Source organism: Botryllus schlosseri, chromosome 13 (genome assembly GCF_051294905.1).
Source record: "Botryllus schlosseri isolate E-star chromosome 13, Bs_hap1, whole genome shotgun sequence".
In the NCBI taxonomy this organism is placed as follows: Eukaryota; Metazoa; Chordata; class Ascidiacea; order Stolidobranchia; family Styelidae; genus Botryllus; species Botryllus schlosseri.
In genome coordinates, this window is record NC_137248.1 from 6,845,423 (window position 1) to 6,858,201 (window position 12,779).

The following is a 12,779-nucleotide window of genomic DNA, read 5'->3' on the forward strand; positions in this document are numbered from 1 at the left end:
ATGCTGGCGTTTCAATTTACCCAATGATTTCACACGCCGCCTCATTTATTTCGTAATTTCACATATTTGAAGTCGCTCATCTTTTCATCCAGATGTTCATCCTCTATATTCCAACCTATCTAGATCCCTGGCACTTATTTGTACACACCTTGGTCAAGTAATCATTGATGACTGTCAAGTACAAGTAGCTTTCTTGAAGACATATCAAAACTATTTGAAGCATAAGACCCGTGGTATAAAAGTAGAGGTAGATTTGTTTCAATGCGTAATAGACTTTGTTAGTCAGCAGCCAGTGACAGCATACGCAAGAATCATCTTAGCAATTAGCACTGACAGAATAATGGCGTCACAAGTAGGTGCAATTCTCCAAATAATATTTTGTGACACAGGAGCTTCATCGCAAGATTTTAATACGAGCTTCACTCCAAAAGTAAACAAAACGACACTTTCTACTTGAAACTATGCAGCGTAAATTGGTGAAAGTTGTTTGGCATCAAAAACCGCCTAAGTAGGCCTAGATGTAGAAAGAGCTAGGCCCGGGCGAGCTAGAAATTGCCAAGTTTATGTATCAGTTCCATTGCGGTCAATGTCCCTCAAATTTCAACGACTACTTCACCTCGGAGACAAAAGCGCACAAGTACAGCACACGCGCGTCATCGAGGAACAACTACCATATGATCAGGACTGAATACAAGAAAACGCATTGCTCTATCAAGTATCTCGGACCCCAATTAATTGTGGAACAGCATCTCGCCGGCTATCCGACAGTCGTCGAGCATGTCCGCATTGAAGTCGAAATACAAGCAATTTCTTCTAAATCAGTACTAGCCAGTATCCAGGATTACCGGACCACGACCTAACATCGACCTCGCCCTCCGCCACCTCATTTTGTCGCTGGCGTCTTATATTCTCTGCATTACTTTTCATTCAGTGTGCATGTGCATCTGCCTCATATTTACTTCGCCTAGGCTAAGGTGGGTGTCTGATCTCTATGGCTACTCAAAATTGTTTCGACACCTTCCTATCTTCTCATTGTATTGCAGTCTTGTGATGTTTTGAAACATGAAAATATTAATAAACCTGATTGATGTAAGCGTAATCTGAAATCTTCACCACTTGAGTAAGAAGTGCAGAACCTACCTGATTAATAACAAGGTGTAGTTCATTACTGAACTCCTGTCTAGGTTGAACAAGTAGCATGCTTCGAATTTTTCGCCCTGAATTGGTGAGAAACTTGAACGAATGTCCGCAGTCAACGATTTCGGTATTCCTAGAGTAAATTGATGACTGCTGAATGCTAATATTGCAGCATGCGTACATGATTCCCGTTTCCGCGAACTTGCCGAACTGTCCCGTTACCATTAGACTGGAAGATAATCCGTTTCTAGAGACGTTGAAAAACTCAACACCGTCCGAAATAATTTCATCATGTCTGATTTATTGCATATACATAAGTTAAATAAAATGATCAGCTAGCTATAATACTCCGAAACCAACACAACCCATCACAATGCCCAACCGCATGATGTCACTAGAATATCACGAATCAAGGCACATTCATCCAAATATCACAATGGATACATATTAATGTACATCGCCGGCATAAGGAGCTGCCGTTAATCTCATCAAACACAAATTCAACATTAGAACGAAAAGAGAAAATAATATTACCGCATCAGGTAACGACAACGAGCTAAAGGCAGTCTGCGTTCTGTTATCTACACTCTCGAAAAATGTTTCATATCAAAAGACGTCCACGGCAGGGGAGGGTGAACTTCTAAAAATTCCATTCAAAAAGTAGGTAACACCATACAGACACAATGTAAAGCGTATGATAAGCAATAACCCTACGTAGGGCGCCGAGAAACGGCCAACAGGATGTTATATCAAAATAGAATCGGACTGTCAGAAAAATAGCGGGCATCTACTGTTAGATATATGTTACAGTGTAAAAGAAGTTTGAACACAGAATGCATCAACTGCGCCGCATTGCGTCATATTCCTCTTGTGTTTTGGTGTTAGCGTCGTGTAACTGTGGATTAAAAAATACAGCGGCCCCATGATAGCAAAACATTACCCAACGCAAGAAAATATGAATAATAATGAGAGAACACGATCTTTGTGGTACACGCATGAAGTTATGTCTAGTGTTTGCGACCTGATATGCAATAAGTTCAACATCAAAGGCAATGGCATAGACATCGCAATTCATCAATTCAGAAATAAAAAGTGAAACTAGGCCTATCGACGATCATGAACTGTTACTGAGGAATCAATGTGACTACGTAAAAATAAATCGCGACGCGCCCGCGTTTAGGCAGATGCACTTTGCACTTATAGTCCTGGGATCGTAGAAATAATTTGGGCGGAAGCGAACGCGAGTTCCCGTTTGGAGCAACGCCGGAAAGTGCTGAAGTCAGAGCGGTGCGTCCAAAGTATGACCGGCCCCCTCAACTTTGAAGATGGTCTTCAAGCTTTGTCCTCGGGGCCAGAATCATTGGTTGTTATCGATTCTGCGATGCAAGAAGATGTAAACTGCACTGAACAATATTGACACACCGGCTAGCAGTGCGAGAATAAAACAACGTAAGATGCAGAAGTAAACGGAAAATGAGTTTGAAAACGTAAAAATGCTACAAATTAAACTACAGAAATATATTGTGGATGGTAAAATTAACTACGATCTACCGAAACTGAAGATCATACCCATGCAAACATTGATTTGTGTGCTCAATGAAATTCAGTAAGAGAAAGTACGAATTTATGGTTCGGAAACCAACGTAGTTCACATCATCATTGCAGTCATGCTTTACAAATGTGTCTCATATCATCCCATCTACACTAATCTTCAAGTCATTAATCTACCATAATCACTCAGCGATTGGCTGGGACAGCGTGATTTTGTTTTGCTACATAACTTACATGGTGGAAGTATCTTGTACGATTTCTACCTAAAGTGATTGTTGTTGAACATGAGTTATTCATATAGGGAAGACCACGAAAGCGTGCAATTATGAAATCGGTAAGCCACAGCCCACTACGAGTAGAGCAATGTGGGGTTTCAAACAGATACGGCACTTAACGTTATACAAATTATACTATTTAGTATACGTACATCGTGATATGTATCGTATCAGAAGTTCCAGTTAAATTTTAGAAAATGTGAAAGCAGGTAACAAACAAGTCCACAGATCAAACGGATAAATGCAATAAATCAACAACAGTGAGACAAGATTGGGTGCATTGGCGATGTAATTTAGAAAATGACAATATCATACCTGACTTTGTACAAGGATGGGCTAGGACAATCCTTCTATGGCGGTTAAGTGGGACGCTTATAAAGATACCCACCAATTTTCAAACGCTAAATCTAACAATGTACAGAGACCCCATAGAGACAACTTGAAACAGCAGCAAGGCACCATGTGAAATGGTATTGGTATTGTCTCATAAATACAAGTGAAAAATCAAATAAGTTCATAGCCAGCGAGTTGTTACCTCAAAAAATACCAGTTACTGGCAGACATTGGAAGAGATGATTGCAAAATATAATATGTGACAATATAAGCAACATTGCACGTGAATAACCATACAAAACATGGTGAACCAATCGATTATTAAAAATATCCAATCGATAAAACGGTGTTAATTATCGCAAGCTTGGCATTAAATCAAATTCTTGATAAAATATACAAAATACGTTGCTAGCAACGCGATCATCATCATAACATATCTTGTTAGTCACACAGCAGAAGAACGAGGAATAGTGACGAATTGTTATTGCAGACCGACAGATCTAATCCTTAGAATCCGTCAGTAATCGACAATACGGAAGTCAATGATGTTAGTACAAAACAAAATTACAAACTGCGATCGTTTTTCACGCGAACACGTCAATTTCCAGACTCGTTCAGAAATACCTTTCGTGTTTCAGAAACTCGTCTCCTGAACGCCTGTAACGAAACCACATAGATGCAACAAACGTCCCGCAAATCATTCGATTTCAGACGACACCGGATCAAACCAGGATTAGTTCAATAAAAACAAAAGCGCTCAAAACGGAACGGGAGAAAAACGCTGGTGCCGGGCAAGTCACCTAAGTTTCCGATACGGTCTCGGACCGAGGGCAAGTCTCCGTAATCGACAGGCGGCCTGTCGTCGACGCTGCTGCTAGACGAGGACGATGACCCGGTACTGACCCGCCTCAATTTCACCGCCTCCAAATCTGCCAGCTCCGGGGCCGGTCGGTTCATGTGTTTGGAAGCCTTTAAAATCGCGGAAGGAAGAATGGCCTCCGCCAACAACCGTGCTGCATCGATTCTGGCCTGGTCCGGATTCGCGCCGCCTGTCCCGGCATTTTCCAATTCTTCCTCCTGATTTTCCGATCCGGGTACACTTACGATTTTCTTTTCGTCAGATTCACTTCCGGTCAACATAGATGCAATCGGTATCACGCTCGGCGAACTTGCCTCGGCCTGGTCCGGCATTATGATCCCGGCCGATTCGTCTGCGTCCTTATCGCCAGCGTCGTCATTTTTTTCAGTGACCGAACCTGAATTTTCTTCGAAATCTTTGTCATCTCCTGACTGACTCGACTCGACGCTTGCTATATCGCACGACCCCCTTTTTGAGACCGAATCTGTCTTTTCCCCGTTTTCACTTTCTTCCGCGGTGTCACTTTGGGCCGGGCTATGATTTTGCGTCACCGCTGACTCGACTTTTATCGTTTTGACTACGTCGACGTCCTCCGTGGTTTTATCACTCTCACTCTTTGCGGTATCCTCTGTGTCGGGCTGATTCTCTTCTCTCTCGTTCTCCGAGATTTTTGTGGTACTGATAGATTTTTCTGGGGGTATATGGACAAAATGTCGCACCGATTGAAGGAAAAAACAATTTCCGCACGAAAAATTTGTTCCCGAAAAATTTCTGTAATAGTTTTTCCAGCCAGGACGAGCCATTAATTTGGAGCTTTTCGATTACTTAACAACATTGGATCCCTTTTTTTTTTTTCATCGCCCCCGTATTAAGTCGGACATATCTATCTCCTATCCCTATCTACATGTGACACTTACTAAATGCAATTATTTTGCACACTGCTTCAACTTCAATAGTTTTTTGACGCTGAAAACTAATTTAAGCATACTTAATGTTGTTAAGGAAAAAGTAGTTTTTGGACGCGCTTCAATGACGCATGGCTACGAAATACAGACAGAGAAAATCCATATCAAGTTCAATCGGTGTAATGTGAAGTAAATCGTCCCGATACAAACCTATTTACCTCATGCAGGGCGGGATGAGTATAGCATTGAGCTGCTATTCTATCAACGTCCATCAATTATTATAAATTGAACTTGGCAAGAAAGCAAATTGACTGAATGTTCCAATGTTTTCACCCTCAATCACCCCCTTCGTTATTTTGCGCTTCCTTTCTCTCAAGACAGAATACCAGGTGGCAATGTCCCTTTGAAAACCACTGCTGAAATTTTCCTCCGAATTCATTGTTGGCCAACTAATATTCGAATCGAAATGATCAATTTTGTTGGACTACCAACTAATATATTAATGCCAATATATGAAGATCGGTGTTTTCAACATTTGGCCAGCTGTTTAACGCCGCTTTCAGGGTCCAGTTGGAGTTAAAAATGAAATACACATCTCAAGACAAGACGAATGATCCCAAGCACATAAAAATAGGGGAAAGCGTCTCATGGACCTCTACTTAGTGTAACAGCACACCGTGACTAATCAACATAATCGACATCTAATTATAATTCAAGCCCTAAAACATAGGTCTTTCTACCGTACACAGACATGATGTGGATACTTGAAAATGTTCATACCCCGCGTACTAGGCATGACGAGCAAGCATGCAAATGCATTGGAAACGCAAACATAGCCGCGGCGAGGCCGGCATGAGAATGATGCATAGGACGCATACGCAAGACCATAATTACCATAAGGCTTAACGATAGCTATAACTCCTGTAGTCGTAGTACGGCGACGATCGGTAACCTGACAGAGATGCATTTGTTACCTTAGAAAGCGTCTCTAATTGTTAAAGGGGCACCAGAACTGGGTTAATTCACCGGGTTAATGGATGGAACATGGAAAATATTAGTTATCAAAGGTCTAACGGAAGCGGAGCGAATTATCCTGAAAAGCACCGTACACATAAAAGGACAACACACTTTGAACCCGATTATGACATCATCGACGATATAATTACCAAATCGTGTGAAGAAACAAGGACAGGTGCTTTTCGGCAGTACTACATCTAGCAGGCTTCATCGGCAAGGAATTACGCCACGACAACGTCAAAGACACCCACTGTGTATCTCAACAGATAATGTGTGGAGGAAAAATCACAGGCCTGCCACATGTAACATCTGGTTATCTGGATCTGGACGTAACTCGGCCAAGGACTCCAAATACACAAAACTGTATCTTAAATATCAAAATAGTGCTTGCAACTGAGGCGACCACAGGCCACCATACATTCGGTATGGAATTTCCTACCTGTTTACACCCGCATTGTCAGAAAGCTTTGTGACAAGTTCACCGTTCAAAGCATTCAAAGCGTTTATATAATTGGTTTCGCACTCGGAAAGGTAAGCTACAAATCTAATCATTCCCGACATTTACGTAACTACATTTACTGGCACTGCCCAGTGCCCAGAATCTCAGATGGGAATGAATTTGTCGATTTTAACCAGTCCTGATGGTTGGTTGGGTAGAATTAGAAAACGTGGTTGCCTTACCGTCGTCTGAAGGCGATATAAGAGCGGGATTGACGACACCGTCGTGTTTCGCATCACCGTTGAATTTTGTATTTTCATAGATGGTATTTTCGTAGATCGGAGGTCCGTCCTGCAGATGCAGCAATTTGAAATCCTTCGTAGCGGAGCGGCAAAGTAAACCAAAATACTTTACCTCATCTTCCGAGTCATCGTCGTCAGAGTAAGCGTTGCTGTGGACGTCGGCAACCATTTTGTGGATTAGGACGTACTGACCCTGAATGAAATCACAAAATGCTGATATAAACGGTGTCGCCTTATCAAAGACATAGGAGGCAGTAACTTTAAAAACTGCGTCAATTTCAGGCTTTCGACACAAAGTTATGTAGGGAAATGTAAGTCAACAGTGTCGAATCTTTGTGTAAGACTTGTGTTTGGACTTTTTCCTTTTATTTTTGGAGTACCAGCAATCGTCGGTATGTAAAATCTTAAATTAAGATTAAGATTCAGCTCTAATCTGAGCATTTTTCGATCCAACTAATTGTCTTTTGTATTCAGCTTGGGGACTCGCTAAATCTTTACATGGACCTGGCCGTCTCCAGAAGATAATGTACACGCCAAGCACGCAAGAACCATCAAATCATATTCACGTACCTCGGTCTGCACCATGAATACTCTGTGCATTCGCATTTGATGTACGATACCAAAGATATCGACGTAATTGTTTGAAGCCATGTGTTGCAACAGTCTGTCCATTGCTATGAACGTGCCAGTCCGGCCGACACCAGCGCTGTAGAAATGTATAACTTGCTATTAGTTTCGACCAAATGCGCCACAGATTCAATGTCCAGAACGAATGTTAACACCGCTACATTTCATAGATATGAATTTGACTAGATATGTAATTGAGAATTAAATCCAAGTCCAAATCTGCGATCATCTCTCTGCAGTAGACCATCAGGCAAACTCCAATCCTACGCGGCTCAAAACGTAGATCATTGAGCGATACACTTCAAATGGAAGAATGCAACATATCCGACCTGCAATGGACTACAGTGGGCCCCGTGTTCTTTGCCTCTTTGTCTATAGATTTTCTAACGACCCTTATGAACTTGACTAGTGTCTCGGCTGTTTCCGGCACGCCGTGATCGGGCCAGACAGTGTAATGGAATTGACGAACTCTCCGAGTGTTGGAGCCCTTTTAAAAGAAATCAATAAATTATAAACCCACAAATAACGGGCATTGAGTGACGGTTGATTATGTGCACTAGGGTTGTTCAAAAAATTACTGTCAAATTTCACTGGCTACTTGATAAAATTGTTGAGTTGCTTGAATAACGCTGCACTCCAATTTTGGCGCAATTCCAACCTATATAGAAGCATTGCTAGAGAAGGAAACAGTTTTGGACTTATTTAATAAAAGTAAACATTGTTCAAATTTTACACGCTACCCCTTGAGATTGTTAGGTTGTCTGAAAAAAAACGAGGCACAACCAATTTGGCTCAATTCCAGCCCGTAGAAGCGAATATGTCTGCAAATTGAAAATTAGTCAGATTATGCGGGCTCACAGTAAATTGAGAGCCATATCAGTCAAAGAGCCTAAAACAATCAAGCATTAACCCACAAAATTTTAAATACTAGGAAGTCAGGCCCTTATTCAAAAGAAACTAGCTAATACTTGACCTACGATTCCTTCCATGGAAAAGCCTATATCACCTTTCTACAGTATAGCTAACACCACCTTCCCAAAACCAAAACACACAGTCAACTATCCTATTCCACACGTTAATACCTTGAAAATATTTTTCAACATCCTTTTCTGTAAAAAGATCAATCGTTCCAATCCAATGTACAATGCGTAACTAATCGTTTCGCGTCAATGAGACGTTCGCTCAACACTCACGTGCGTCAAACGGAATTCCCTTGTCGTCCATTCCGGCAACATCGACTCGGACACCATCTGTACGCTGACGTCGCCGGAGACGACAGGTTCATTATCAAACGGCCAATAATGGTCGCACTTGATCTTCCCTGCAAATAAATTGTCAGAATTGAAACACGAGTAGTGGAGTAGGCCTATTCCACACCGCGGGTGTTATATAATGAAGATTCGAAGACAGTACTCAAGTTGGTAGTTGCACAAAGTAAACAGCCAACGCCAACCTTTCTCGACGGTCTGCGTCAGCATGATGATATTCCTGACGTTGTGTTCCCACATCATCCTCCAGAAGTCGTCCTTGGTGCCGGGCAACGGACCCTGCGCCGCTATGTATTCCCGAATGCCGTTCACTCCCTGTAACATAGCGAGGAAAATGCTGACAACTACACAACGCACAACTTCAGTCACGAGTTCTCAGTAACAAAGTTATTTTTGCTTTTTCAGACAGACAGACAGACAGAAGTTTATTTTCATGTGTAAGAAAGTAATGCTGTGAAATGGTGGCCAGCGATACGACCTTCAGGCCTTCAAGTCAGCTGGTCACCTCATACATTAAACAGACAGTCATATATAGGTCAACATGCAATACCAATTACATATAACCCATATATGTATATCTATAGTCAGTGATTTGGCATATCACTGCTGTCAATCTAGCTATATAATGACAAGTAACTAAACAGTTGGTAAAATAACAAGTAAACAATACAAGTAGAACATTTGCACTACTTACTTACGTGATTATAGTTTCAAACTACTTCAGATTTTCAGGCAAAACTACACATTTTCTATTTTGAAATTTGTTAAGCATAAAAGTATGGGGATGTTTGTATAACCTTAGTGTGTGATTATAGTTACAAATTGCCAAAATAGCTCCTGCATCACTGTAAATGAATCTATTTTGGAAATTTGCATCTATTTGTAGCGTCATTAGGCTTTTTGCATTGGTCAGTTAGACGTACTTTGCAATTTAGGAACTGGAAACCTACGATTAACCGCGAAAAGTATGCAATGGGTACAACATTGTCGTAGTCTTACATTACCATCGAACCAGTCAACGCTGACATGCAGAACAAAACGCACACTTAAAACACATCTCACCGGAACATAATTAGCGTTGATATAGTCCGATCCAGGTTCGTCGTCGATGTATTCGAGCTTGACACGAGAATCATCATCTACGTTACATGCAAATCAAGATAAGTCCACAAGTTGAGATGACCATTGAGAGCTTCATCAAGATCTTGTCATCAAAGCATTGCAAAGCGTCTACCAATATGTGGTGGGTGGCGTGAGTCGCACGGATTTAATGGACATGTCTTTTCAGACGCTTGAAAGACTTGGAAATGGGCGGGGTTTAGGAAAATATATTTTATCAACGGGATAACTCGCGTCAAGGATAGAGAGCACGGTCGTTTATGTTTAATCATAAAACCATAGCTAACATTTGCGTAAAATAGTCACCTGCAAACTGTTACTCACATGGCAATATATTGGTGTATCTGTTCTTTCCTCTGTTTTCGGGAAGGTTGGCCGCGTTCGTAGACTGGTCCCTTCCGACCGATTTAAACTCCTGACAAATACAAGGAAAACTGGTGGTGGTGGTGTCGTAGTATAGATTAAACGCAGATGGAAGACATCTGAATTCAAGCGAGCAAATGTAGCAGACTCTACGACTCTGCGACAACTACTGCCACATTATTTTACAAAGGAATTGATTGCACAATAAATTCACTGTTTTCCACTTCAATAAAGAGGTCACTGGGAACTTGACAAGGTCGAATCCATACAAACAAGATCTGCATATGGTAGGGGATATTAATATTACAGAATCTAATGTGCTGCAAAAGTCCATGAAGTATCTGAAAAGTGTAGGTAAACAACCAATAGCGTGTCTGTGGCACACTAAATATGTGAATACGGCATAGCAGTCGTACCAGTACATGAAATAATTCTTTCCAAGACACCTATTTTCCAACTGAGAAAACTTGCTGAAAAACTGCTGCAGTATCAATAATCTAGAAGTAAATCCAATGAGTATCATAAATTGAGCGGCCTATACAATGACTCAAAAATGTAGGAGTATTTTGTCAATGGCACAGTAATCATCAAGATGAAAGTTCATGATCTGTACAAGATTTAATTTCCATAAAAATAGATCAGATTCGTGAAAATATTTACAGTAAATTGGCCTAAATACAAACCAGGTATTCCTGAGAGAACTTATAGTCCGAATCTGCCCTCATTTGGTCGAAATGGCGAGCGAAAGCTGAGAGTTGGATGGGCCTGAAATTTTTTTTTCGAAAATTAGCGATTTCGAAGAAAGTAATGAGATTTCAAATAAAAAAGCCGGCATAAAAGCGCCGATACCGTCTTCGAAACGCCATACCTTGACTTTTTCTCCCTGGAAAACAAATGCCAGAAATTAGATACCGGGTCGGGTAACTAGATTAGCTATGGCATAAGAAGAGGAATAGAAGTTGAGTGAAGATAAAATATCCAAAATTCAAAATTGATATGGTGCTCAAATGTGCGTGGCAAGAAGCGAGTTGATGTCATCAACAAATTTGGCATGCCATTCTCCAACAAAATACCAAGTTATGAACAGGCGGTCAGTAACATAAAACTTCTACTTTTCCGGAGTACTTAGCAAAACCTCATACATATTAATATGATGTTGGGCCTACTTCTAATTCTACTCAATACAACGATTAGTTTGACAAATTGACCATGGTTGCCATGTTTCTAAACTTCAAATATCAATCGCCACGCCGAAAGGCCGGCCACCAGTTAGCAGGTGATGTAAATGGGAGTCTTCAAACAGAGTAATGATAGGGTATTATCAAGACTGACTCGGTACACAAAATATGTCGGATCACAATGGACAATCAGAGACCAATCCATTGGCCGTATTGTAAGAATGGGTTGATAGACAGTGAAAAGTAAATATGGCAGTATTGTCACATCATTTACAGTATAAACTATGGCTTCGTCAGATATTACCGAGAGTTACTATCAAATGCGTATAAAAATGACAGATACCTTGTCATTAAACCCATGCCCGAATTGTTAGCGATAACGACAGGTTCAGATGCACTGAAAACAAAACGATGCATGCAACAATTTCGTGTGAAAATGAAATGAAAGTCCAGAGACACCTCCGCGGAATCTACATGGCAAGCGTCAGAGATGAAAACGGATTCGGAACTGAAAATTATGGCCGTATTCGAATTTCTCAACGAGTTTCTCAAAAAGTTATTTATAATGTTGAATTTGGCATTTGGATGAGAAAATATCACATCAATTCATCTCTGCCGAACATGTAGGTCCATCAGATTATTTCAAATTACAGACCAACCCTTTGTGGATGTACGTACACACACACAGAGAAATTAATATCACAGTCCTCGATAAATTGATAACACACCAGGTGATAGAATCCGTGTCACAAAACCAGTACCCTGACTTACAAGGATACTACATTCAAAGTATCCGAAAACAAAACTGGTAAATGAGTGAAAAAAATCGGAAATCAAATACTGCAAGCTTGAATAATTACATTTGCAGCGTAACGAGTGTAGGATCACCGCTTGTCGGCCTAAAGTTGAAAGAATGAAATCATAATTATGATGAAATAAGATGGTTGCCACCATAGAAATCCACAGATAAGCCAGAGCGCAGATTACTAATTAACGGATACCGTAGCCCGTACACTCAATCCACACAAATTGATAACACCAGCATCACTTCGCATAGCAATTACGCTTCATTAAATAATTCCCAGTTACAAATAAAATCAATTATCGCTGATGACAGTGGTGCATTTGGCGTGACGTACGCTATATCACACATTACGTTATTGCTCACATCTTCGTTAAAAATCGGTGTCGTGAAGAATTCTGTCCGCGAATATATACATTAGTGGTGAGCACATCTGTGTTGACACCAAGGTACGTTGACGTACGTCCTGGCATCACATGGGTTATAAATAAGGCGACACCAGCGGTACACACAAATTTATAGCAAAATAGATTACATTCAATTGCCAGGGAGGGATCCGTCAGTTATGTACATTAGCAACACGGAAGAGAACTTTTTCAGCTAT

The 12,779-nt window shown here is 40.9% G+C and overlaps 1 protein-coding gene across 17 annotated transcripts in view; it reads right to left on the reverse strand.

The window, feature by feature from the left end:
• Positions 1-1,418: 1,418 nt before the first annotated feature.
• The window catches only part of LOC145454566 (receptor-type tyrosine-protein phosphatase eta-like), a 39,609-nt gene continuing 28,248 nt past the window's right edge, over positions 1,419-12,779 (reverse strand). For 6 of the 17 annotated variants that reach the window (XM_080332555.1, XM_080332554.1, XM_080332545.1 and 3 more), the window contains 15 exons: positions 12,234-12,272; positions 11,717-11,770; positions 11,064-11,078; positions 10,879-10,960; positions 10,157-10,247; positions 9,776-9,852; positions 8,899-9,028; positions 8,639-8,766; positions 8,528-8,554; positions 7,775-7,932; positions 7,389-7,524; positions 6,931-7,011; positions 6,759-6,867; positions 4,097-4,846; positions 1,419-2,513 (listed from right to left, as the gene is read on the reverse strand). In XM_080332555.1, the coding sequence (XP_080188681.1) occupies positions 2,470-2,513; positions 4,097-4,846; positions 6,759-6,867; positions 6,931-7,011; positions 7,389-7,524; positions 7,775-7,932; positions 8,528-8,554; positions 8,639-8,766; positions 8,899-9,028; positions 9,776-9,852; positions 10,157-10,247; positions 10,879-10,960; positions 11,064-11,078; positions 11,717-11,770; positions 12,234-12,272 (1,921 nt within the window). In that variant the 3' untranslated portion in view covers positions 1,419-2,469. Of the gene's footprint in view, positions 2,514-2,922; positions 2,952-3,920; positions 3,954-4,096; positions 4,847-5,954; positions 6,013-6,758; positions 6,868-6,930; positions 7,012-7,388; positions 7,525-7,774; positions 7,933-8,527; positions 8,555-8,638; positions 8,767-8,898; positions 9,029-9,775; positions 9,853-10,156; positions 10,248-10,878; positions 10,961-11,063; positions 11,079-11,716; positions 11,771-12,233; positions 12,273-12,779 lie in introns of all 17 variants that reach the window. The other 11 variants (XM_080332550.1, XM_080332548.1, XM_080332549.1 and 8 more) reach the window with 8 other exon arrangements.